This window comes from Salmo salar, chromosome ssa19 (assembly GCF_905237065.1).
Source record: "Salmo salar chromosome ssa19, Ssal_v3.1, whole genome shotgun sequence".
In the NCBI taxonomy this organism is placed as follows: Eukaryota; Metazoa; Chordata; class Actinopteri; order Salmoniformes; family Salmonidae; genus Salmo; species Salmo salar.
The window spans coordinates 25,008,325-25,035,625 of record NC_059460.1 but is presented as its reverse complement, the minus strand read 5'-3'; the positions used below and the strand labels follow the sequence as shown (position 1 = coordinate 25,035,625).

General features: G+C 40.2%; 2 protein-coding genes across 2 annotated transcripts; both read right to left on the bottom strand.

Moving 5' to 3' along the window:
* Positions 1 to 2,323: 2,323 nt before the first annotated feature.
* Positions 2,324 to 5,566, bottom strand: LOC106578584 (protein phosphatase 1 regulatory subunit 3G-like). Its single transcript, XM_014157571.2, has one exon. It carries the CDS (start codon positions 4,655 to 4,657, stop codon positions 3,815 to 3,817), a length of 843 nt encoding a protein of 280 aa, XP_014013046.1. The 5' UTR covers positions 4,658 to 5,566; the 3' UTR covers positions 2,324 to 3,814.
* A 5,605-nt stretch (positions 5,567 to 11,171) lies between these two features.
* LOC106578586 (cytochrome b5) lies at positions 11,172 to 27,061 on the bottom strand. The gene is made up of 5 exons (XM_014157572.2): positions 26,806 to 27,061; positions 15,894 to 16,022; positions 12,552 to 12,581; positions 12,262 to 12,284; positions 11,172 to 11,867 (listed from the first exon to the last, which is right to left on the bottom strand). The coding sequence occupies exons 1-5, from the start codon at positions 26,938 to 26,940 to the stop codon at positions 11,786 to 11,788; spliced, it is 399 nt and encodes a 132-aa protein (XP_014013047.1). The 5' UTR covers positions 26,941 to 27,061; the 3' UTR covers positions 11,172 to 11,785.
* Between the last annotated feature and the right edge of the window lie 240 nt (positions 27,062 to 27,301).

The window sequence follows — 27,301 nt, the reverse complement described above, 5'->3', positions numbered from 1 at the left end:
AGGCTGTGCTTTGGCAAAGTGGGTGGGGTTATATCCTACCTGTTTGGCCCTGTCCGGGGGTTTCATCGGATGGGGCCACAGTGTCTCCTGACCCCTCCTGTCTCAGCCTCCAGTATTTATGCTGCAGTCGTTTGTGTCGGGGGGCTAGGGTCAGTCTGTCACATCTGGAATATTTCTCTTGTCTTTTCCGGTGTCCTGTGTGAATTTAAATATGCTCTCTTTCTCTTTCTTTCTCTCTCTCGGAGGACCTGAGCCCTAGGACCATGCCTCAGGACTACCTGGCTTGATGACTCCTTGCTGTCCCCAGTTCACCTGGCTGTGCTGCTGCTCCAGTTCCAACTGTTCTGCCTGCAGCTATGGAACCCTGACCTGTTCACCGGACGTGCTACCTGTCCCAGACCTGTTGTCCCAGACCTGCTGGAACCCTGACCTATTCACCGGACGTGCTACCTGTCCCAGACCTGCTGTTTTCAACTCTCTAGAGACAGCAGGAGCGGTAGAGATACTCTCAAAAATCGGCTATGAAAAAGCCAACTGACACTTACTCTTGTGTTACTGACTTGCTGTACCCTCGAAAACTACTATGATTATTATTATTTGACAATGCTGGTCATTTATGAACATTTGAACATCTAGGCCATGTGCTGTTATAATCTCCACCTGGCACAGCCAGAAGAGGACTGGCCACCCCTCATAGCCTGGTTCCTCTCTAGGTTTCTTCCTAGGTTTTGGCCTTTCTAGGGAGTTTTTCCTAGCCACTGTGCTTCTGCACCTGCATTGCTTGCTGTTTGGGGTTTTAGGCTGGGTTTCTGTACAGCACTTTGAGATATCAGCTAATGTAAGAAGGGCTATATAAATAAATTTGATTTGATTTGCACTTTTCGCCCCAAAATACGTTCATTTCTAGGAGACAGAACGCGTCTCCTTCCTGAGCGGTATGATGGCTGCGTGGTCCCATGGTGTTTATACTTGCTTACTATTGTTTGTTCAGGTGAACGTGGTACCTTCAGGCGTTTGGAAATTGCTCCCAAGGATGAACCAGATTTGTGGAGGTCCCCAAAAAATTCTGATGAATTAGCCTATCAGAAGCTTCTAAAGCCATGACATCATTTTCTGGAATTTTCCAAGCTGTTTAAAGGCACAATCAACTTAGTGTATGTAAACTTCTGACCCACTGGAATTGTGATACAGTGAATTATAAGTGAAATAATCTGTAAACAATTGTTGGAAAAATAACTTGTGTCATGCAGAAAGTAGATGTCCTAACAGACTTGCCAAAACTATAGTTTGTTAACAAAAAATTTGTGGAGTGGTTGAAAAATGAGTTTTAATGACTCCAACAAGTGTATGTAAACTTCCGACTTCAACTGTATTCAATAGCCCAATTGATGTCATCTATAGTGCACGAATTGCAGGATTAAAACAACATACCGTGTTGCACTGTTACATCAACATACAGTACCATTTAAGATTGAGATTGTGAAAATGCAAAGTTTGGCTCATTGTCTATAGTCTGTACATTCAGTTCAGTAGGCCAAGAGTCTAAGACTGGACAGTTACATGAACGAGTACATGAACATGCTGTGCGGACTCCAGACCTGAGTTCAAATACTATTTGAAACGTTTTCATATTTGAACACTGGTCTATGTGGATGTTGTCCGGAGATATTCTTATCACTGCAGAGCTGCAGCCTGGAAACCAGCCATTCTCTGTTGACAGAGTAAACTCCACGTGATTTGCTGATTTGCCTCTTGAACTTTGGTCAGGGGACAGGTACGGTATAGGACAACAACCCTGACAACCACCAAGTAGCACTACACTAAAGGCTATATGACAGGCCAAACAAGGGAAGTGACATCACTGGCATCAGTAGTGTGCTGCTCACATACCCACCAGCAGTATTCCAAACACACTGGGAAAGTTCTGACTGTAGAGAAAGCAGTGGAGGAGTTTTGATAAGGTGATGTCATCATAGAGATTCTATGTAATTATATGGATGTTATAATGTCAAATAAGTTTCACATTAAATGTATTACTGAATAATGTAATTGGCCTATGTATGACTTCATAGCTACGTAGATGTGCAATATATGCTTTATAATATGATATGCAGTTGACGTAAAGCATGACCAAGTTCCACCCCCCAAACATGTAGAATATATACAATTCAGTGATAGCTGTAATTTGGACAGCAATGCTGTCTGCCAACAGGCACTGTGTCATGCTAACACATAGAGCTCTGTTCTTCTCATGAATTGAGGTAAACCAGTGCTCTACAGAGAACAGTAAATACATGTTTTACAATATGTGCCACGAACCTGCTGCCTCTTAGACCATTTTATTCAAATGAAAGTGTATTGGTTGTGTATACAGATACGCAGATGTTATACCAGGTGCAGCAAAATGATTATGTTACTAGCTCCAACAGTAGAATAAAAAACATGAGCTGGCGCACACCCAGAAAAATTATTTTGTGTGGAGATGCTGACTGATGGCGATTTAACTATGAACTAGCTCCAACAGTGCAGCAGAATGTCTGGCAAATACAATAGAAGTACACAAATAATCAAAAAATATATAATCAAGAATTGACGAGTACAATTAACAATCCAGTGTAGATATTCACTGGTCAAGATCAACAAGCCTTTCACTGTGTAGCCATCCACACCAATATAACAGATTGCTCATTAATCTTTCCTTGGTGTCCATGGGAGTACAAACAATAATGAATGGTTCGTGGCAGAGAACTCTGACAGATTTAGCTTCTCACATGATTTTATAACTAGGATAAATCACATATTTTCAAACTGCAATATGCTGGGCCCTGAATCAAAGGCTATGACTGAAATGGTACACTACTTAAGATCAGCCCTTCCCTTTAGTGTAATGCTTTTGACCAGATATCAAAAACATTGCACACTAGGTCAAAAGTAGTGTACTCTTTAAGAAATAGGCTGCCACAAGTTTAGCGTTATCTTTTACCGTTGATTCACATAGGATTAGGTGGTGCACACTGTATGAGTTGACTATATGAAGTACAGTGCCCAGCGCTTATAAGTATGACAATGTGTACAGTGCCAAGGACATTGTGCATTTAAGGATGTTTACATCGCGTATTCTATGCTTTTCTTTTAGCACTAAATTGATTATTTGATTCAGTCATATTAGCGGAGTGCACTGTACTGCAATTGTTAATATGGCAGAGAACATTCACAATGATGAAACTGATTAACACAATTCATAAAAATATCTGAATTCATAAGTCATTACAATTCACAACTCAGCACAGTAGGATAGCTCTCCTTCTGATTAGATTACATGATATGCAAATATTATGTAGAACAGGTGAAGTCCCCTTTGATTACAGGTATTTGTACTGTCATGTCTCTTAAAATACTTAATTGGCAGTCTTTTAGTATGGTCTTGGGTATGTGCAGTCCCCACTGGCAGTGTAGCTGATAAATGTTCATCAGTCATTCACGGATCCTAATGGCAATTTTTGTGTTATTAAATGCTGTTCCAGAAAAGGTCAAAATACTCAACTGGACAGATGCAAACTTGGCAACTCCATGTTTTACTTTTAAAAAGGATGGATCTGAGTGGTTCCCTTGTTTGGTTCAAAGTTAGCACATCAATCTTCAGTAGGCCTAGTCGTAATAATCATTATGAACGCATAACCACCTTGATAATAACACGGTGGGGCCAGATGTAAAGGGAAAAATACTAACTTTATTGAAAAGTATATATCAATCCACGTGATAGAGAACACTTGTTCAACGACACCAACTTTACACACGTGCATAAGAGCGCGTTTCAAGTAGCGTGAAATGCCGCGCTCTCGTAGGTCACCATACCTGTACAGTGATACTTCAAGGTATAGTTTTGTCCATTGTTGTTATCCCAAAACTCGCCCTGGTCATTCCTGATGTACACGGCGAAGTGCACCGAAGAAGTTGGGTCTAGGAACGGAGGTGTGTACAAGGTAAAGGTATAACGCTCACCGACAATATTGTCATCCACAGGCATGGGTATCGCCTGCGCGTCCACGGAAGACAGCCACTCGTTGAACGTATACCTCACACCAACTTCCCTCTTACAACAACTTTGAATATTTGTCCGAATCTGCCCACGGACGTCAAACCGGGTGATGGTCACCTTCTCCAGGTTGACGTGGCGCTGCAATACCGTGGTTTCAAAATGTTCAGACTCAACTGGCATCTTGAAAGTTGGGATGAGACGGTCCATGGTCAAGGTGGATTGAAAGTTTATGCACAGGTCCCCAATTGGATACTCTCGGTCCTGCGGTTGAGGGGGGAAGCTCTGCAGTCTTGAAAATACCTTGGAAGGGATTTGCGGGTCTTCTGTTGTGCTGAAGTGCTTCACACTTGTCAAATCAAGCCCCATGGAGTCTGCGAACTTCACCCGTTTTCGGCCGTTATTGGCTATTTCTTCAAAAAGCGTAGCTTGCTTTGGGTACGCGGGCAGGGATTTCGCTCTTTGCCTGTCTTTCATATACATTTCTGGCGGTTCCAATAAGCCATCTTTCAACTCATCATCACCATTCTCCGTTGGCTCCTCATCAATTCCCGATAGCATGGTTATACCTGAATTCGGAGAACACTGTTTGGAATCAGGCAGGAGGCCTGAATCAGACATATTGGTAATGCGTGCGTTATGAATAAACACTGTTCCAATGATGGTGTTTACATTCCCATGGAACTTCTCAGTTAGTGTGATACGCCCATTTAAAAGCTCATCATCCAACTCTGCCTGTTTCTGTGTTCAGCATCAGTAATGCGATCTCATGTCACGTCATTGCAACGTAATAGAGAGCACTATTAGATGCGGTAAAAAGGAGGCAATGGAATGATGACGATCCATTGACCAACTTGGCTTGCGTTTAACTAATCTGATCTAACAAAGTGGATATTCGTCAAATCCGTCATGATTTATGTATTGTAACAGGCCCACAATGTGCTTACCTAAGTCCGAATTGGATATAGTTGGCTGTTTTCGCTGCATAACATGTAGAAGTTGTCACTTTTCAGGTTTAGAAGAAGTGACTGCAGTTTGTATAAGCTAACATGCATAAATCTTTGATGGTAGTAGTCAATGTCGTTTTGTAATGCAGTTGATTGGTAAGGATGACATAAACATGCTTTGGGGTTGACATCTATATAAGCATTATGCTCCGTTTTGTACCTCAACATAGTGTGAAATACACAAACAATAGCCTAAATGTAGGTTAATTTTGTTGGGGGTAATGGGGAGATTCAGGATCTTTCCCCCATGGCACTTTCCCCCACATATTTCCATGGCAATTCCATAGTTTTTTTGTAGGCAGTAACTCTGCAATGGCTTGTTGGCCAAAGCCTATGGGGAAATTAATGGGGGTTTTGTCTGTTTTTTTATTTTTATAAACACCAAGAAATAAGGTTTGTGGTAACACAGGCTTACGAGATCTTATACATTTTGTTCTATTTATGTGCTTGTTTTGGTTGGATAAATGCTTAAAAATTCACATAAAGTTGTTAGGTTTTGTTCTAACGTAACTTTATGAATTATGAAGCATTTATGCGCTTTATGTGCGTGTTTTGATTGGATAAATGCTTTAAAATTCACAAAGTCATGTTAACGGACTGATATTATATCATTGAACAAAACGTATAAGATCTCCTAAGCTTACAAACAGCTCACCTGCACAGCACGCTGGAGGGTGTGCTAAAGAGGCATTAGGGTATTGGGCTATAAAGTCATCAAATTATTCATTATCAAAAATGTCATTATTCAATATTAACAAATTAATATTTGAATGCCAACATCTACATGTAGTTTGGTGACAATATAATACTGTAGGCTATTTTTGCATCAGACAATAAATAGACCCACATTCGAGACCCTTTCAAAGCCTTGATATGAAAATAACCTAGTAACCTTATAAGCATAATAAAATAGGCCTATACTTGTTTGTTGCTCATGAATGATCAATACTGTGATTTCAGCCACAAAAATCAACAAAATTGCATTGATAAGTGATAGCCTTCTGTAGTTCCAGTTGCATCACAGTAGACAAAACCTGTCACAAAATCCAAATAGGTCCTCTGCACGGACATCATGCCATGACATTTGGTTCACATTGTTGGATTTTTCACCATATTTGTCCAAGCAAGTGGTAATATCTGTTAATTAACATCAACAGCATCTAGATAGTCAAATCACGCATTTCATTAAAATGCCTATAATTGTTCATCTCTGTGTAGATGATATCACATCACGTTTCATCCAGAATATGAAAGTGCCAAGTTGCCCCCTCATTCAAACCTAGGGCTATCACTATCTCAATAAAATAAAATAAAAGACTTAAAAAATAAACAATTTTAATATTTTATTTAACTAGGCAGTTAAGAACAAACTCTTATTTGCAATGATGGCCTACAAGGGAACAGCGGGTTAACTGCCTTGTTCAGGGGCAGAACAGATGTTTCACCTTGTCAGCTCTGGGATTTGATCCAGCAACCTTTTGGTTACTGGCCCAACACTAACCACTAGGCTACCTGCAGCCCCACAAATAGGTAAGAACTACTGACAAACAACCAAAGCTTCCCTGATGACATACAAAATCCGAGATGTGGCCTCTATACCACACTTTAATAATGGAATACTAGTCACTTTAATAATGTTTACATACTGCTTTACTCATCTCATATGTATATACTATTCTATTCAACTGTATTTTAGTCAATGCCACACCAACATTACTCATCCTAATATTTATACATTTCTTAATTCCATTATTTTACGTGTGTATTGTTGTGAATTGTCAGATACTACTGCACTGTTGGAGCTAGGAACACAAGCATTTTGCTACACCTGCAATAACATTGCTAAATATGTGTGTGACCAATACAATTTGATTTATAATAAAACTTCTCAGCACAGCAATTATTTTTCCACTAGATGGTGCTCTATAACTATTCTACAAAGCCACAGACAACAAATTATATAATGGGAATGCACAGAGGTGGGTTTCGCAAAAGTAATACCCAATCAAAGTATGATAATAAAGTTAGAGACGTGACAAATTAGCATACTTTTGATGGTTTAATACCCGCTGTTTCTCTGTGGACCAAAGCTTAAATTGGTGATATGATCAAATAAACTACTGTAACACTTTAAATTATTTTATTGAAAAAACAAAAATGGAAGATGTACAAATACATTTGAGCAGCTGTAGTACATTCAGTGGTGAGTTCCCCTGCCTTCTAACACCCTAGCAGTTTAAAAGCAGGGACAACCATGATATTTTACCATTAAGAGACACATTGTACTGGTCATGAGGCCAACTTAATCCCGATTAAAATGGCTCCCAAAGTGCGAGTCTACACAGCAGTCACTTAAAATCAGTGCAAGCATGTGGCCTTCTCTATGGAACATTGAGACCCATGTCACCAGAAATGTGGGACCATTGGGTTAACAGTTTTGCATACTGGGTTTTGGGACCATTTGGTTCACAGTTTTGCATATGTTAAATGCAAAGGTCAGATGTGAAGCACATAAGATATTATAGGCTGCTTTTATAAGCCTAAACTTCCATGTTCTGTTTCAATCGCAGGATTACAGTATGTTAGAGTAATAGTGATATGACAACATAAAAGTATACAGGTAACTGCCAAAATAATGGAAACTCAAGTAAATACAAAGGGATACAAAGTATATTGAAAGCAGGTGCTTCCACACAGATGTGGTTCCAGGGTGAATTAAGCAACACAAACTCCATTTATAAAAATGCTTGGCTGGCCAGTGGATGACAATGCCCCCATCCACAGGGCACGAGTGGTCACTCAATGGTTCGATGAGCATGAAAACGATGTAAACCATATGCCATCTCAGTCACCAGAGGGGTATCCTACGAATCAGATTTGAGGAGTTAGAGGTAACTTTAGTCAACTCGGGATAACTGGACATACGAAAGTGGTTCACCTTTTAGCCAAGTATATTTCTATGGCAACAAATCCTTCAGAACTAACCTGCTCCGGCGCAGGCTAACTCACTGTTAACTCCACTTACCCTGAATGAAATCACTGAGCTGTGAGTTGAGGACCAATTAAAATCAGATACCCTCCCCCTTGCAAAGATTGCATTATTTCATTTTAACTTGCCCATGGATTGATGTTTCAGCATTGTCTCAATTAAGAGTTTGGCATTTGACTAGCCATGTACGACATGAATACGCAGTTACAAGCCTGCTAAAGTTAGAGGAGCAATATCCACCGTCATAGTACAGATGAAGCCTGAGCTGGAATGTGAAGATAACTGAAGCCGGTAAGCTTTAGAAAACACTGAGTAGATCTAGCTTGCTTCATAGAGGTATTCTAAGATTTCAACCCAAATGAACACTTATGGGAGATTCCGGAGCGGCGCCTGAGACAGTGTTTCCACCACAAATAACAAAGTACCAAATTATGGAATTTCTTGTGGAAGAACGGTGTCGCATCCCTCAGAGCTCCAGCTATTCTGGCTCATGGTAGCCCAATGCCATATTAAAACACCTTATTTTTCCTTTATTTTGGCAGTTAGCTGTCCATTTCAAATTGTACATTCTCAATACATGAATCTACATACAGTTGTGAAAAAGTATACCCCCTGGAAAGTGGTCTTAAAAAAATACATACATAACCAGTCAAAAGTTTGGACACACCTACTCATTCCAGGGTTTTTCTTTATTTTTACTATTTTCTACATTGTAGAATAATAGTGAAGACATCAAAACTATGAAATAACACATATGGAATTATGTAGTAACCAAAAAAGTGTTAAACAAGTCAAAATATATTTTATATTTGAGATTCTTCAAAGTAGCCACTCTTTGCCTTGACAGCTTTGCACACTTGGCATTCTCTCAACCAGCTTCATGAGGTAGTCACCTAGAATGCATTTCAATTAACAGGTGTGCATTGTTAAGAGGTAATTTGTGGAATTTCCTTCCTTCTTAATGCATTTGAGCCAATCAGTTGTGTTGTGACAAGGTAGGGGTGGTATACAGAAGGCTTATTTGGTAAAATACCAAAGTCGATATTATGGCAAGAACAGCTCAACTAAGCAAAGAGAAACGACAGTGCACCATCACTTTAAGACGAAGGTCAGTCAATCTGGAAAATGTCAAGAACTTTTAAAGTTTCTTCAAGTGCAGTCGCATAAACCATCAAGCGCTATGATGAAACTGGCTCTCATGAGGACCACCACTAGAATGGAAGACCCAGAGTTACCTCTGCTGCAGAGGATAAGTTCATTAGAGTTACAGCCTCAGAAATTGCAGCCCAAATAAATGCTTCTGAGTTCAACAGACACATCTCAACATCAACTGTTCAGAGGAGACTGCGTGAATCAGGCCTTCAGGTCAAATTTCTGCAAAGAAACCACTACTAAAGGACACCAATAAGAAGAAGAGACTTGCTTGGGCCAAGAAACACGAGCAATGGCCAATAGATCGGTAGAAATCTGTCCATCGGTCTGATGAGTCCCAATTTGAGATGTTTGGTTCCAACCGCCGTGTCTTTGTGAGACGCAGAGTAGGTGAACGGATGATCTCCGCATTTGTGGTTCCCACCGTGAAGCATAGAGGAGGTGGTGTGATGGTGCTTTGCTGGTTACACTGTCAGTGATTTATTTAGAATTCAAGGTACACTTGACCAGCATGGCTACCACAGCATTCTGCAAGTGATACGCCATCCCATCTGGTTTGCGCTTAGTGGGACTATCATTTGTTTTTCAACAGGACAATGACCCAACACAACTCCAGGCTGTGTGAGGGCTATTTGACAAAGGAGAGTGATGGAGTGCTGCATCAGATGACCTGGCCTCCACAATCCCCCAACCTCAATCCAATGGAGGTGGTTTGGGATGAGTTGGACTGCAGAGTGAAGGAAAAGCAGCCAACAAGTGCTCAGCATGTGGGAACTCCTTCAAGACTGTTAGAAAAGCATTCCAGGTGAAGCTGGTTGAGAGAATGCCAAGAGTGTGCAAAGCTGTCATCAAGGCAAAAGGTGGCTACTTTGAAGAATCTAAAATATATTTTGATTACTACATGATTCCATAGTTTTGATGTCTACAATGTAGAAAATAGTCAAAATGAAGAAAAACCCTTGAATGAGTAGGTGTGTCCAAACTTTTGACTGGTACTGTATGTGTAATGTAAATATGTCTATTTGAGCTCAATTCCAACTACATTCACTGATAAAGGTAACCCAATCTAACAAATCACATGAAAATGTAACACTTTGAAAATGTTATGCAATTAAAATAAACAAAAATCAAATTTCCTTATGCGGAAAAGATTTGTACACCCCTACCATCACATAAAATTTAGAATCAGGTGCACCAGAGCAGGTGGAAATGATTAGAAAATCATTAGAGTGTAACTTGGGTGGGTCCAGCCTTCCATAAAGATTAGAAACTTGGCCTGGTTTGGTCTTAACCAATTCAGCCCAAGAACTGACCGAAATATGCTCATAGAAGTCTCTAAGATCCCCAGGGTAACATCAAGGGATCTACAGGCCTCTCTTGCCACAATTAATGTTGAAGTGCATGAGTCAACTGTCACAAAGAGAGTGCACAAACTTGGCCTACATGGGAGGTCAGGAAGAAAGAAGCCTCTTCTCTCAAAAAAGAAAATCAAGACACGACTGACATTTGTCAGACAACACCTGGGTAAAGACCAAAACTACTTGAACAATGTGCTCTGGAAAGATGAGTCAAAGGTGGAGTTACAATGCCAGATGCCATGTTTGGCGAAAACAAAACACTGCCTTTGAACAGAAGAACCTCTTACCAACCGTAAAGCATGGGTTCGGTAGCATTTTGGTTTGGGGCTGCTTTGCTGCCTCAGGGCCTGGCCAATTTGCCATCATTGAGTCAACCATGAATTCCATATTGTACCAGAGAATTCTTGAGGAGCATGTGAGGCCATCTGTCAAAAAGCTGAAGCTGAACCAAACATGGATCTTGCAACAGGACAATGATCCAAAACACACAAGCAAAGCTACAGCAGAATGGCTCAAAAATAAGAAATGGAAGTTTATGGAATGGCCGAGTCAAGGCTCAGATCTAAATTCTGTCAAAATGCTATGGGGGGACTTGAAGCAGGCCGTGCATGCAATAAAGCCCTCGAACATGACACAGTACTGTAAAGACTAGTGTGCAAAAATGAATCCCATTCGATGTAAGAGACTGATAGACAGCTACAAAAAAACGACTACATTAAGTTATTTCAGTCAAAAGGGGGCAACACCAGCTATTGAAGCTAGGGGTGTACTTATTTTTTCTGCACTGGAATTGCATTTCTGTTCATTTTTTTAAGAATAAATTATTAAAGTAATCTTTCAGTGTCATTGGTTAAATTAAGTTACCTTTATCTGTCAATGGTGTTAAAGTGAAGATTACATATCTGTCCAAATATGTAAAAAAAAATAATAATAATTCCAGGAGGTGTACTTACTTTTTCACGACTGTGTGTGTGTGTAATATATCTCAATATGTAAATCAGGAGAGTAAAATGAAGGTTAACACAATAACAAAATGATATGCCTTCATTGACATGATGCCGAGCGATTGGATGAAAAACATTAAATCAATCCTGTGTACTGTAGTACTGCATATGAGCTGTACAAATCCCAAAAGGCAGCAATGGTTTCTCAGGGATCAAACACAGGCTCTGTAGCTGTCATTCTGAAGCCAGTTAAATTGATTGACATTTGATTATGCAAAGGTGACGAACGGATGGCGCAGTTACTTCTCCGACATGTACATTTGGTACATCACCGTGACGACAGCTGCAGCCAAACCGGTGATCAACCAGTTTGTCCACCAACTGTTGAGGAGTTAGGAACAAGAGCTCAGATACAATACATCAGTAAAAAACAGTCAGCTGAAAGGGTACAAAGGTGATAAAACGCAAATGTCATAGAAAAGCAATGTTGGTTCCCCATTAGATCACTGCAACAAATATAAGATATACTTTACTAATCCAGACGGTAATTTGTCATCTGCTATTACCCAACCCCTCTCGTATATACACACACACACTAGGTTGGAGAAGCTGGAGCAGAGGGCATAGATTTCTAAACAAACATGAGGGAGCACATTTTCTTACATAAACAAGTATCTGAAGCATCCATTACTCATGCAGATGCAAACTTGCAAGATTAATTGTAATTTATTTAAAACCAAGAAACAGAAAAAAAGCATCAGGGGTGCCTACGTACCTAGAGGTTTCCTTGAGTGGTTCCTGCAAGAATTTTTTTTTTTAAGTCTGAGGCCTCCACAAATATTTACATGCATGTCTCAGTATCTTTGAGTAGGCCTATCTTTATGATACATTGTAAATGTTTCATATGTGCTGTACATGTCAACTACAGATGTTTTCAAAATAACTCTTTAAGGCAGCTTGCCGTCGAAACCTAACACCTTACTATGTGTGCTGGAATATGAGTAGCGTAAATTGTCACATTTGAGATACAGTTGCCTGATATGCACATGAATTTGTTTTACTTACTGAAGGTTTGTCAATCTTCAGCCGGTCATCCTACACGAGAGAGTGAGGGAGATAGGAGGGGGAGAGTGGGAGCAAAAGAGAAAGGTTGTTTATTATGCTATGAGAGTTGGCAGGTATTCAACAAATATAGGACCAGGCATTCCTTCCCCTTTAGATTACACTAGATGTGTAAGAAGGCTGAGAAGTCAATTATTTCTATCCTCCGCAGCAAAGTAGTCTACCACAAACTAGACAGAATTTTTTGCAATTAAGTGCCACATCAGCCAACTGAAACCAGAGTGATTAATTAATCAATAGATATATCTAATGTAAATTAAGAGTTCTCGCCTACCATTGCCATGATGTAGTCTACACATGTTATGCTGTGACATCTAACATTTCACACTCACAGAGTTGTCTGTTTTAGCAGAACTATGGGACCACTGAAACTTCCTACATAATATCATGGTCATCTGCATTCAATCAAGATGACAGAGAATAAAAGGGTAGCCAATGTCATTCAATGAAGACAACAGGGCGGAAAACACAATACCCTACACTGTTGTGTTCAGCCAATCTACTCCACTCACAGTGCCAGACTTGTCTTGAGCAGCACCTCACACCCAATAGGTCACAGGAAGACCAACCAGGTCACCCGTGATACAAGTCAGTATTTAACGTTCATCATGTCTGAGGACATTGGGATATTATGTGGAAACCGGCCACTAGGGGTAACACTCTTACCTTCCAGTAGGTTTCGATTTTGCTAGTTCATTGAGGACGTTGATGGCAGAGGGGTGTAAGAATCTGCCTCTGATTCCAAAAGTTGCAAGTTCGTATCCGTATCCAGCAATAGAAAGTTGTTTTTGACATTTTTGTTTTAAGCCTATCCCAAACCTTAAATTTGGCATTAATGCCTAAATTTAACCTTAAAAACACTTTGAAAATTGACGTTTGATAAAAATAAATAAGCGTCTAATTCTGACGTGAGACTGTGAGCTGGTATTGTGCAAGGGCCTGTGCACCTGCTGTCTAATAGTAACTTAATGGTTGTCTGGGTGTTTTTTTTTTTTTTATCTGTATTCTAACAAATCCACGCTTCCAAAGAGGGATGAATTGTGCCTGCTTGCCCTGCTAACTCTGAAACAAAATACAACCTATAAATGACTTGTTTCTCTGGGATTAATTAAAACAAACACTACCAGTTGAATAGAGGACTGGGCATGCCCCCATTCTCATCGACGGGGTTGTAGCGGGGCAGGTTGAGCGATTCAAGTTCCTTGGCGTCCACATCACCAACAAACTGACATGGTCCAAGCACACCAAGACAGCCATGAAGAGGGCGCGACAAAACCTATTCCCCCTCAGGAGACCGAAAAGATCTGCCCGATTCCAGCCTTGCTGAAGCACCCCCAGATCCTCCACCAAATTTCACAGTGGGTGCGAGACACTGTCTTGTAGACCTCTCCAGGTCTCACACCCACTATGACATTTGGTGGAGGGTCGGTGATGATCTGGGGGTGCTTCAGCAAGGCTGGAATCGGGCAGACTTGTCTTTGTGAAGGACGCATGAATCAAGCCATGTACAAGGTTGTCCTGGAAGAAAACTTGCTTCCTTCTGCTCTGACAATGTTCCCCAACTCTGAGGATTGGTTTTTCCAGCAGGACAATGCTCCATGCCACACAGTCAGGTCAATCAAGGTGTGGATGGAGGACCACCAGATCAAGACTGTCATGGCCAGCCCAATCTCCAGACCTGAACCCCATTGAAAACCTCTGGAATGTGAACAAGAGGAAGATGGATTGTCACAAGCCATCAAACAAAGCCGAGCTGCTTTAATTTGCGCCAGGAGTGGCATAAAGTCACAACATCAATGTGAAAGACTGGGAGGGGATGCCAAGACGCATGAAAGCTGTGATTGAAAATCAGGGTTATTCCACCAAATATTGATTTCTGAACTCTTCCTAAGTTAAACAACACAATACCAATGTTTTAAAAATGAATATTAACTTATTTTCTTTGTATTATTCAAGATCTTTTTTGTTATTTTGACCAGTTGTCATTTTCTGCAAATAAATGCTCCAAATGACAATATTTTGGGGATTTGGGAGAAATGTTGTTAGTAGTTTATAGAATAAAAAACATTTTCATTTTACCCAATCACATACCTGTAAATAGTAAAACCATTGGCCAGTTTATTAGGTACACCCATCCAGTACTGGCTTGGACCCCCTTTCCCTACAGAACAGCCTGAATTGTTCAGGGCATGGATTCTACAAGTTGTTGGAAACGTTGGTCCACGCTGACGCAATGGCATCATGCAGTTGCTGCAGATCGGACAGCGGTACATTCACGCTGCGACCAGCCCATTCCATCTCAATGTTTTTCCCACTCCTCTATTGTCCAGTGTTGGTGATTGCGTGCCCACTGGAGACGCTTTTTCTTGTCTTTAGCCGATAGGAGTGAAACCCAGTGTGGTTGTCTGCTGCAATAGCCCATCCGTGACAAGGACTGGCAAGTTGTGCGTTCCGAGATGCCGTTCCGCACCTGCCTGTTAGAGTTCACGATTCTTGCCATTCTTCGACCTCTCTTGACATAAATGTTTTGTTTTTGCTCACAGGACTGGATGTTTTTTGTTTGTCGCACTATTCTCGGTAAACCCTAGAATGGTGCATGAAAAGTCCAGGAGGGCAGCCGTTTCTGAGATACTGGATCCGGCCCGCCTGGAACCAACGATCATACCACACTCAAAGTTGCTGAGATCACTCGTTTTGCTCATTCTAACGTTAAATCGAACACTAACAATGCCTCGATGCAGGTCTGCCTGCTTTATATAGCAAGCCACGACCATGTAAACTAGCCATTGAGTGTATTATCGATGGCTTACATCAAATGTTGGGTGGAATATTGGCTGTATGGTTCATAAATTATATAATATTACTATTTATTTTCTTTATCTCATGACAATTTGATGAAACCACAAATCTTTCAGGCAAACAATGTTTCCTTTTGCTCATGGGTGTGGAAAGATGTACTCAGTGGTGTAGTGGAGGGTAAATGTATGTAAAACACAAGCTACGCACTATTTTTATTTTGCTCGCGTTTACCCACCTTTAGTGTAAAAATGCATTGAAAAGTTTAGGGAGCGTTACTTTACTCACCGGGAACGGATTAGCGCTTACCCACCTATTTTCTTTACTACTACAACATCACTGTGTATACCCCTTTCTGTCCAATGAGGTAATTTCTGATGATTTATGGGACGGACCCCTTTTGGCTCAAGACCCCCAGAGGCAAAAGTTTTCTTAAAGCCTATATAAAAAAAATGTAAAACAGGTGTAAGGTACAGAAGGAGTGCTTACTGGATGCAGTTCTCCAATGACCATGTTGGCAGCCATCTCCCTGGCATCTGATGAGTGTCCGACATCTTCAAAGCTCTCTGTGGCATCGCCGCCGGCCTGCTCTCTTAAGACCTCCTCTCCACCTGGGTGCTGTAATATACATGTCAGAATCGTTGTTTTTATGCAATTTATTTACATTTACGTCATTTAGCAGACGCTCTTATCCAGAGCGACTTACAAATTGGTGCATTCACCTTATGATACCCAGTGGAACAACCACTTTACAATAGTACATCTATATCTTTTTTTGGGGGGGGGAGGGTAGGGGGGGTTATTAAAACGCATTCTAGGTGTCAATTCCCATTGTTTTGCACTAAACCTTGATGCTAAGCTGTAGCTATATAGACAAAACCACATCAGTGGTTCTGTGTTCAGACTAGGGCAGGGATTCGCAAACTTTTTCACTCAAGCCCCCCCTTCCAGCATTGGGGAAGATTTCATGCCTGCGCCACATGAACTTCTATGGGCACAAGCACTGTTCACACCCCTCTTGTTGGCAGAGAAAAAGGTTTCACGTATTTCCTGTAGTTCTACACATTTTGTCATGGGGTACAGAGAAAATGTTAAAGCAAATTTTCTTGCAATTCTATACATTTTGCCATGTCCAATGTGTATTCATGTGATATTTGACTGACTACAACTAGCCCATGTCAGCTAAAAAATACATTAGCTGACATGGGCTAGTTGATCTGAACATTTATGAGAAGTTATAAATAGCTAAGGTACGCAATGACTGACATGACAAGAGGAAAACGGATGATGCACTACCCAATTTTAAAATTGCCCCTAAGGCTGTTACGGTGACCGTATTATCGCCAGTCACGAGTCATGACCGCAGTCAAATTCCAGGTGACCGTTTAGTCACGGTAACTAGGCTTCTCCAAGCTCTGATGCTGCTGATGGTCATTAGTACCAAACTTGCTGACAGCCTGGTACTTGGCACTCCATTGTCTCTCTAATCACTCTGATATCAATGCAAATGTATTCGAAAAATCAAACCAAACACTTCATGAAAGCCCATGTTGCGCAACTTTTCTATAGGCCATGCAACTGTGTGAGAACAGAATTTTGATGGCCTCTATTAAAAAGAGGATCCCATCAGCTTTCTATAGGCGAGGCCTACTAGATTTGTTATCAACTTTCCTAATATTAAGCACAATGCATCAACTTACAACAGGAGTATAGCCTACCTGGCTGGCATGAAAATGAACCAAATCAAAACTAATTTCCCACATTATTTAGTATATGTTAAGACAACATTAAATTAAAAAAATTGTCTGATGGGTGACAATATTAGCCTATCACTTGTGAATGATGCACACCTCATGTAGCCTAGCCCATAGGCCTATATGTTTTGATATGGTTTGTAGCACAACTAAAATGGCCAAATAACTTACAACCAGAGTAGAGTCTAACTGGTATACGTAGGCAGCCCGTGAGTTTATAGTTTGGGGAAGAAAATTTGCACAATAAAAATGCACCTTTATAATAGAGCATTAAATACATGAATCACATTTGTGGTCACTTTTCAGAACAGTCACACTTATAGCTTAATGCGATGTGTGCATTGCTGAGCTTATAATGTGAAGAAATAGCCTAATAGTTTATCAACATTTTAGCTAAACATTCTGATCTGTTGCATCAGGCTCATTGCTTTTAAAAATGTTTTTTGATGAGTGGTTGTATTCATTTGGGATCTATAACATCCCACAACTGTCCCAGTGTATGTTTGGAATATTTACTGACCAATAGAATAGGTCAAGTTTTGGACTATGGGGAATAGTAGATTGACATAGGCTAGTGGTTTTGCTGTTTGTTAGGCCTACTCATCTTGTTGGCTGACAAAAAATAGGCTAAATGTGGACAGTTCTTCTAACATCTTCGATTTTTCAGGGGCATTATGGCCACACAAGGGGGATGCCGCTGGGAAATTCAAGGCCTGGTGAGAATATTATCAAATGCTTGTCAAAATTGTGAATGAGAGACTGATGAAGTGTGCGCAGCCTGCACAAGAAACTAAACAGAGCACATGCCTTTCATGCAACTATTTTCAAATCATTAGTCTAATCATGCAGCCTTAGAATGTATTAAAAATGTAAACATATAGCCCAACATTTGTATCACAACTAAATTAAGCATATAGGAGGAGCTGTTTCTTTGTTAACTGCTCAACACAGAATAGCCGTATGTGCGCACTTCCTTGGAGGAAATATCCTTTCTATTTTATTCAGCTATGTTCAATTGTATTCTACATACTACTACAAATAATGCCACGGAATTCTAAGCAAATCTTGTCTGCTTAATGAACTAGTGTAGCCCACAGCCATATGGCAAAGCCATATCAGAGCCTAACATAAGGACAACTCAAAGTATGCCATTCTGTTCTTCTGAAGTAGACTTTTCTTTAGACCCTTCTAAAATAATGGATTTATTGTGATGTGTAGGCTATATTAAATGGATTTATTTGACTTTTTAAAATTAAGATGTACCAAAGGTTTGCATCAGTGGCTTGTAGGCTGTGTGGAAGCCAGGAGAATGTGTTTGTTAATTAATGGTAAATTACTGTGAGACCGGCAGTTATTTGCTTGACAATATTTCATGACTGCCACAGCCCAAACGGCACCTTGTGCACTCTACTAATGCAACTTTGAAGAGTAAGTTGAAAGCCAGACAGTTCCTTAAAACTGGTTTTTTTTGGGGGGGGGGGGGCACAGTTTGGGAACCACTGGACTAGGGTGTCCACAACATTAGGTAAATCTGTAATTTTAGTATTCTGCTAGTTACACACGTTATTCAAGACACATAAGTATAGCATTTTTTGTATAACATTATAGAAACCTGTGAAAAAGTCTTGAACACACACCTATATTTGGAGACAGGTTGAAACCAATGGAACAGTAAGAATTGACATGCATGACCTATTGAGTGTTATTGGCCTAAATATGAAATCCCCAAATTTCCCTATGAAATCCCCAAATTTCCCTATAAACTCGTATAAGGTAGCCTCGTGAAAACCCAACTGAATGCTATTATTTACCCTACTCAAATTGAACAATGTAGAATAGTACTTCTTTGCTCTTCACTACTTTGCTTCCAATCCCCATAAACAAATACACACACACTATATTTTGGGGGAACCCAGGGTCAGCAACAGAGTAGCTCTGGAGAAGCCCTGGAGAAGTTAAGGGTAACATTTCTTGCTCAAGGGTAAAACAGTAGTGGATATGGTCTGAAACCAGAAACCTTACAATTGTCAGTTCAGTTCCCACTCTTCATCACCCAAACCAGGACTTTAACCAGTGACCTTCTGGCTAATGGTCTTCCTTCCTCACCTCTGAGCTACTTACCCTGTACTATCTGATCCAAAGACAAATTTAATCTGTAACCAGGACAATGTGTGAACTCAGATGGGAATTGTGACTTGGCAGCTGTTGGGGATATTCAGTGTCCTTGATTGAACCCAGTCTTTCAAAGGACGGATCAGATAGCTTCCCGACTGCTTTACTTGTCTAATTTTGATACTATTTTATCTGCCCTTATCTTATTGTCCATAGGCTACATTGTAATAACAATGAACTAGGCCTATCCAAAGTGAAAAGAAACCCAGGAGAGAAAACGACATTGATGATGGTTATGATCACTCACTATTAGGGATGGGAATTGCCAGGGATCTCACAATACGATGTTATCATGATACTTAGGTGCCGATATGATATGCATTGCTATTGGGGATGGGCATGAACAATCGAACTGACGTCAAAACTCGATCATTAACCAGAGATTATATATTTTTCAAATACTAAAAAACGATTTGGTCAAAATGTTGTCTTGGAGACAACGTTAATTTGCTTTAACTCTATCGTTCCATTTATAAATGTGCATTGCAGGACACAACTAAAAAGAAACCAAGCCAAGCATCACACAGTTCTGCTCCATAAATTCCATTTCCCCGCTGTGGCTCACTCAATTGTGTAAACATAGAACCGGTTCCACACTGAAAATACTTCTTTAAGCCTAGGCCTACTCACCAAACAGATGTCATGGCCATAATTCATCCCCATGCAGTGTTCAATGTGGAATTGTTAATACATTTTTTAAATTCCAAAATAACAGGCAGAATAAATTCAAATGTCTGGTTATCGAAAATATGAGATTTTGGTTTGTAACTCTGAAAAATGTATTTCAAAAATCGACAAATTGAGCCACTTTCAAATTATCCCTCAGAATAACTCGTCACTTTGCACTATTCTGTTATATTACATCATGTTGTTTACTATAAAATGTGTGTGCCTTGACTGTGATAAGGATGGGAAATAAGAGTTGTCTGCTAAATTAACAAAACAAGGCTATGCCATTGCACAGCCATAGGCTTCTACAAGCAAGTGCCACACTGCTGAGGTTACTACCTTTTTAAAGATAGTCTTCCATAATATATATATATACATCTCATTTCAATAAATGAATCTTAAATGACCCGCCACCTGGATTCGGTCTTATGTAGCAAAATAAAAGTAGAGACTCAGAGCTACAAAATGGTATATCATACACTGCATTTGAGGAACAATGGGAAAGTAACTCTGCTTTGAAAGTTGATGAACTTGTAAACTCACTTTTGAGAAAATGGCATTTGTGTTTCGGTGAGAGCGCTCTTCTTTGTCTGCACACATTCAGCATTGTTCACACCCTCTTAACCTCTTACATCTAGACGTTCCGCTAGCGGAACACCTGCTCCAATATCCAATGATAGGCGTGGCGCGAATTACAAATTCCTCAAAAATACAAAAACGTACATTTTTCAAACATATGACTATTTCACAGCATTTTAAAGACAAGACTCTCCTTTATCTAACCACACTGTCCGATTTCAAAAAGGCTTTACAGCGAAAGCAAAACATTAGATTATGTCAGCAGAGTACCAAGCCAGAAATAATCAGACACCCATTTTTCAAGCTAGCATATAATGTCACAAAAACCCAGAAGACAGCTAAATGCAGCACTAACCTTTGATGATCTTCATCAGATGACACACCTAGGACATTATGTTATACAATACATGCATGTTTTGTTCAATCAAGTTCATATTTATATAAAAAAACAGCTTTCTACATTAGCATGTGACGTTCAGAACTAGCATACCCCCCGCAAACTTCCGGGGAATTTGCTAACAATTTACTAAATTACTCACGATAAACGTTCACAAAAAGCATAACAATTATTTTAAGAATTATAGATACAGAACTCCTCTATGCACTCGATATGTCCGATTTTAAAATAGCTTTTCGGTGAAAGCACATTTTGCAATATTCTCAGTAGATAGCCCGGCATCACAGGGCTAGCTATTTAGACACCCGGCAAGTTTAGCACTCACCAATATCAGATTTACTATTATAAAAGTTTGATTACCTTTTGTTGTCTTCGTCAGAATGCACTCCCAGGACTTCTACTTCAATAACAAATGTTGGTTTGGTCCAAAATAATCCATCGTTATATCCGAATAGCGGCGTTTTGTTCGTGGGTCCCAGACACTATCCGAAATGGTAAATCAGGGTCGCGTGCATGGCGCAATTCGTGACAAAAAAAATCGAAATATTCCATTACCGTACTTCGAAGCATGTCAACCACTGTTTAAAATCCATTTTTATGCCATTTTTCTCGTAAAAAAGCGATAATATTCCGACCGGGAATGTCCATTTAGCTAAACAGAGGAAAGAAAACAAAGCTTTCGGTCGACGCGGGCACGAGCCTGAGTCTCACAGTACTGTAACCAGCCACTACCCAAACGCGCTACTTTGTTTCAGCCAGAGCCTGCAAAGCCACGATTCAGCGTTTTGCCGCCTTCTGAGAGCCTATGGCAGCCATAGGAAGTGTCACGGGACAGCAAAGATCCTCAGTCTTCAATAAAAAGAGCCAAGATGAACAACAACTTGTCAGACAGGCCACTTCCTGTAAGGAATCTTCTCAGGTTTTTGCCTGCCATATGAGTTCTGTTATACTCACAGACACCATTCAAACAGTTTTAGAAACTTTAGGGTGTTTTCTATCCAAAGCCAATAATTATATGCATATTCTAGTTACTGGGCAGGAGTAGTAACCAGATTAAATCGGGTACGTTTTTTATCCAGCCGTGAAAATACTGCCCCCTAGCCATAACAGGTTAAGCTTTAGCCCCACCCATCTCGTTTCGTTCTCTGCGCGTTCAGAGCGCACCCTTTACGCTCTGGGCGATGATTTGTTTACCTCTGTATAACATGAAAACAGCCTAACCAGCTCTGCTGGCAACAATTTCATTATGTTTTTTTGCTGACGTTTACTGACCCCGGCCATATTCAACAGATGTTGTAAACTTTAGCTTAAGACATGTAGCTAGCTACCTAGGTAAACAACGAACCTAGCTAGGTAAACAACATGTAAAATCACACACACACACACACACACACACACACACACACACACACACACACACACACACACACACACACACACACACACACACACACACACACACACACACACACACACACACACACACACACACACACACACACACACACGTTAGGTGGCTGGCTCGTTAGCTGACAAGTGCTAGTTAAACAACAATGAACAGTGCCAAATCATGCCATTGCTACCCTGCATAAATCTGCTGTGAGCTGACCAACCAAGTTCAAATGTTAGCTAGCTAACATTAGGCTCTAACTAGCAAAGCTAATGGATCGGGGATATGAATAATAACACCATACACGCAACGTTAGCTAGGGAGCCAGCCAGCTAATGTTAGCTAGCTAACAGTACACTTTAGCTTAATACATGTAACTAGCTAGGTAAACAATGAACCTAGCTATGTAAACACCATGTAATATCACACACACACGTCACAACATTAGCTAAAGTTAGCTAGGGAGCCAGGCAGCTAACAGCACATTTTTTTTTACACTCTTATCCAGAGCGACTTACAGTAGTGAATACATACATTTAATTTCATGCATTTTTTTTTTGTACTGGCCCCCTGTGGGAATCGAACCCACAACCCTGGCGTTGCACACACCATGCTGGCGTTGCAAACACCATGCTCTACCAACTGAGCCACAGGGAAGACGTTAGTACACGTTAGCTAGAGATATGTAGCTAGCTAGGTAAACAATTAACCTAGCCAGGTAAATATATATCACACACATCACGAGCCAGCCAGCTAACGTTAGCTAGTTAAACAACAATGAATAATAACGTTATACACATAGCGTTAGCTAGGGAGCCAGCCAGCTAACATTAGCTAGCTAACAGTACACTTAAGCTTGAAATGAAACCACTCTGACAAAATGTGTGTAATATCTGAAAATGGGGCTAGCTAGACCATCTTACCCATATACATCATCATGCATGATTGATGCGTCTCCCAGTTACGGATCCATGACGCAAATGCCCTTAGTTTGAAGATGTAATCCGGAAACAGGTGTTTTCTCCATCTCCTTAGCTATCATACTCTAATTCCACTGGTTTCAAAACTCGATCCTCCAGAAAGTGGAGAGCAACACTTATGCAGCTACATTTAAAAAAAGCCGCGTTCGACAGACTGAACTCAAACAGACAGAAGCCTTCTATTTGGCAGACCAATCCGAACACCTCTCTCGGCATGTCCAGCCCACTCATTATCTCAGCCAAACATGGCTAGTGGGAAGTTTGCTTACTTTTTCTATGGTTTACCAACAAGGCTTGAAATGTAACAATTTGATTCGTATTTACAGATGACATACAAGTTTGTTATTAAAGGACATGAAAGTTCACATGTTCCAGAAGGCATTGCTGCAACAAAAAAATCATTGATGGAAAAAATAAAAAAATAAAACATTCAAATGGCTCTCCTGTGAAGTCGTGACTTGTGACATACACCTAGTACCTGAAACAGGTCACATAAGAGGCAATTTAGCATTTAGGATTCTTTATCTGTAATGGTTATGATAAATAAGCCATTGTTGCGCACGGTTGGCATATTGATAAATGCGCACATATTTCCTTCCAGTGCGGGCCAATTACTCAAAAAATAAAATCATGCGAGTACTCAAACAGTCACAAAAGTTCTAATGCCCATCTCTAATTGCAATTTGACATTTATTGTGATTAGATACTGGGATTTTATTGTGATTCGATGTTCCAAACATATTGCTCACCATATGTCTGCTGCAGAGGGCCAAGAGAACACAAGTTATCAGTCATGGAAATATAAGCACTGACAACAAAATGGCTCCTTAATTAAAAAGAAGATGGAGAACAAGCTACGAATGAAAAAAATACTGTAGTTTTGATGCAACTAGCGCAAAAATAATATTGCAATATTCTCAAAACGATACATTGTCAAAAATAATATCCGATATGTATCTGTATAATTCCCCCCCCCATCACTACAGTACCAACCTGGACCCAGGGGTAGACATAACATAGTAAATGTAAATCTGTGACACTAAGATTAGTATGATCCGGTATGTTACATTTGGTATAGTTTAATTTGTGAATGTCCATCATCCATTTCATATGATATATGTTACAAATTACAATTCAGATGATACGAATTGCAAATCGTACAATATGTTACAAATTTACCAGACGTTAAATATGTTACAAAGTACAATTTGTTAGGTGGCTAACGTTAGCTAGGCTAGGGGTTTGGGGATACATTGAAGGTTGTGGGTTAAGGTAAGGGTTAGCTATAACATGCTAAGTAGTTGCAAAGTAGCTAAAAAGTAGTAGTTGCAAAGTTGCTAATTAGCCTAGCATAAATTGTTCGTGATGTGATTTGAAACACGCAACCTTTTGGTTGCTAGACATCACGTTATATGCTAACCTATCCTCCCCGACTAAACTCTCCTTTCGTTTTTGGCGTAACACCTGTAAGTCTAAACCCTTAGATCATGGAATTGTTTTAAGATGGTCATAAAATGTATAACTTCGCCACTTGATTTAGAATCTTAGGTATCTACATTTTTTTTTATGAAACATTGAATTTGGCCTTTACTGCTATAGCCCATCGAAACACATCGAATAACATTTATATAAGAGATATAAGAAGACGTAGGATTTTTTATATCAATGGTTTGGTCACGTTACTTCGGCACATTTTACCCACCATGCACATACATATATTTTTTTTATAGCCTGCTACTGGGTTACCTTCAGATGACTCCCCTGAAGCTTGTGTGTATTGTAGTAGAACAACCGACACCTTTGTGTTTATGGGAGTCTGACCTTTCGATATTGGTGACATATTAGTTTGTAGTTCATATGGGTCGGGTTTTACAGACAATTTCTTGACAACTTTCTTGCCCAAATCCTCTCGTGTAGAAAAAGGATGTGGAAAGAGCGGTTTAAACTGCAGCCTAGAGGCCTTCACGGGTCCAAAAAGTTGGACCTAGGGCTTTCCCATCCGAACCGATATCCATAAATAAATGTTTAAAAAATAGAGACCCGTTCCGAACAGACCCAAGGACAACTACACTCGTTCCGTATAGACTTGGTCGGATCCAGACTCGGTACAAGTGAGAGAAGCAGAAAAGTCCAATTTTAAGCTACTTTATTAACCAGAGCTGATAAAGCACGAGGGAGAGAAGGTAGCAGGGGCCGCGCTGTCTGTGTAGGCTACTGTGAATGTGTGTGAGTGACACAGGAACAAGGAGAGAGACAGCAACCAACCAAGCTTACTCGCACTATAGTAGAATAATAGCTGCCATAGCTATGTCATTTATCATCCAATATGATTATGTAGTACCTGTCTTGACTGTATCAAACCAGGAGAAGCTAGTTAAGCTAGCTAGCTAGGCTAATTGAGGCTGCATGCACTTCATTGTCCTACAGTCACAAACAACTTGACCAAGAGTTGTTGGCTCTTGGTCATTGTCATTGTCATCCTTCTCCTTTAACTTTGAATTCCATCTTCCTCCATTGATTCGATATCTCCTAACTTTTGCCCTATACGGAGGCTCTACGACTCTACAACAAGCGACACGCACAATTCATGAAAATCAAAGAGCAGCAGCATAAATTATGCAATTTCTCTCCCTCTCTCTAATGCAGCAGTCACCTTCAGATCTGTATGGGTCTTTCCGAACAAGTCAGTAAAAAAAAAAAAAATCACACATACCCGAGACCGTGACAATCATATCAGATTCGACCCAGACCCGATCAGGTCCCGGATCTGGTACTGGTGTATCCGTGAAGATCTCTATACTGCAGCCACTACTACAATAAAATGGTCACTCTAGGGTGCTGGGTGCTTTTCAATATTACAAGTTACATCACCGTGTGATGCACAGGTGCGTCAATCGACTCTAGTTAAGTAACCTTCTGCCTTACGTAACCATACCAAACATAACTTAAGCTATCATACTAATTTTACTGATTATCTTTACTGTGTTACGTGTCGTTCTTGAGGCCATGCTGATAGTGCGGGTAACAAATCAAGCGTTTAAGATACTTTTTTATGTATTTTTACTCTAAAGTTCGTGCATCGGTCTCCCTATCCTCACATAATGAAAATGTATTTATTGACTTCGCACACAATAGTACGAAATGTTGCCATGGATAATTACTTAGAAATACTGACCTGTTGCCTATGGTTATTATGGATAAGCATATATCAAGTAAAATGTGATGGGCTTTAACATTGGGGGCGGCAGGTAGCCTAGTGGTTACAGCGTTTGGACAGTAACCGAAAACTTGCTGGATCGAATCCCCGAGCTGACAAAGTACAAATCTGTCGTTCTGCCTCTGAACAAGGCAGTTCCCCTGTTGGTCGTCATTGTAAATAAGAATTTGTTCTTAACTGACTTACCTAGTTTAAATAAAAGGTTCAAAAACATGAACCATTCGTGTAGCACAATTTTCTCACCTCCTCCAAAAATGTGGTGATATCGTAGACTTTATGGTTGAGTATAATCCATGTACTCTTGAATGAATTCCGTTCCTCGATTTCCGACAGTCGGTAGTATTTTACAGTGTGTCCGTCCTCGCCTTTATCCTCCATTTATCTTTTCAATAAATATATCTGATATGAATGTGAATCCAGAATGTTACAATCTAACAAACGATTCGAAGTAGGAACAGAGTTCAGAGTTTTATTGTAGGTCCTGGTGCGTATCAGGAACCTCCCCTAGATTTGCCTATGATTGCGGTGATTGGTTATTTTTATATTTATTTTTCATTCGGAGGCTCTCTTATTGGTGTAATCCATGTCAGTCTGTCCCTGAAGAGAAAAACTCATTCATGATGATGAGTAGGCTAAAGTTCATAAAAGTTCATATCGAGGACCTATTTCTTACGCAATAAAACAGATAGGCATGCCTTTCTACCTGTGCATTGTGTAGGCCTATTGCATTATTCCCAAA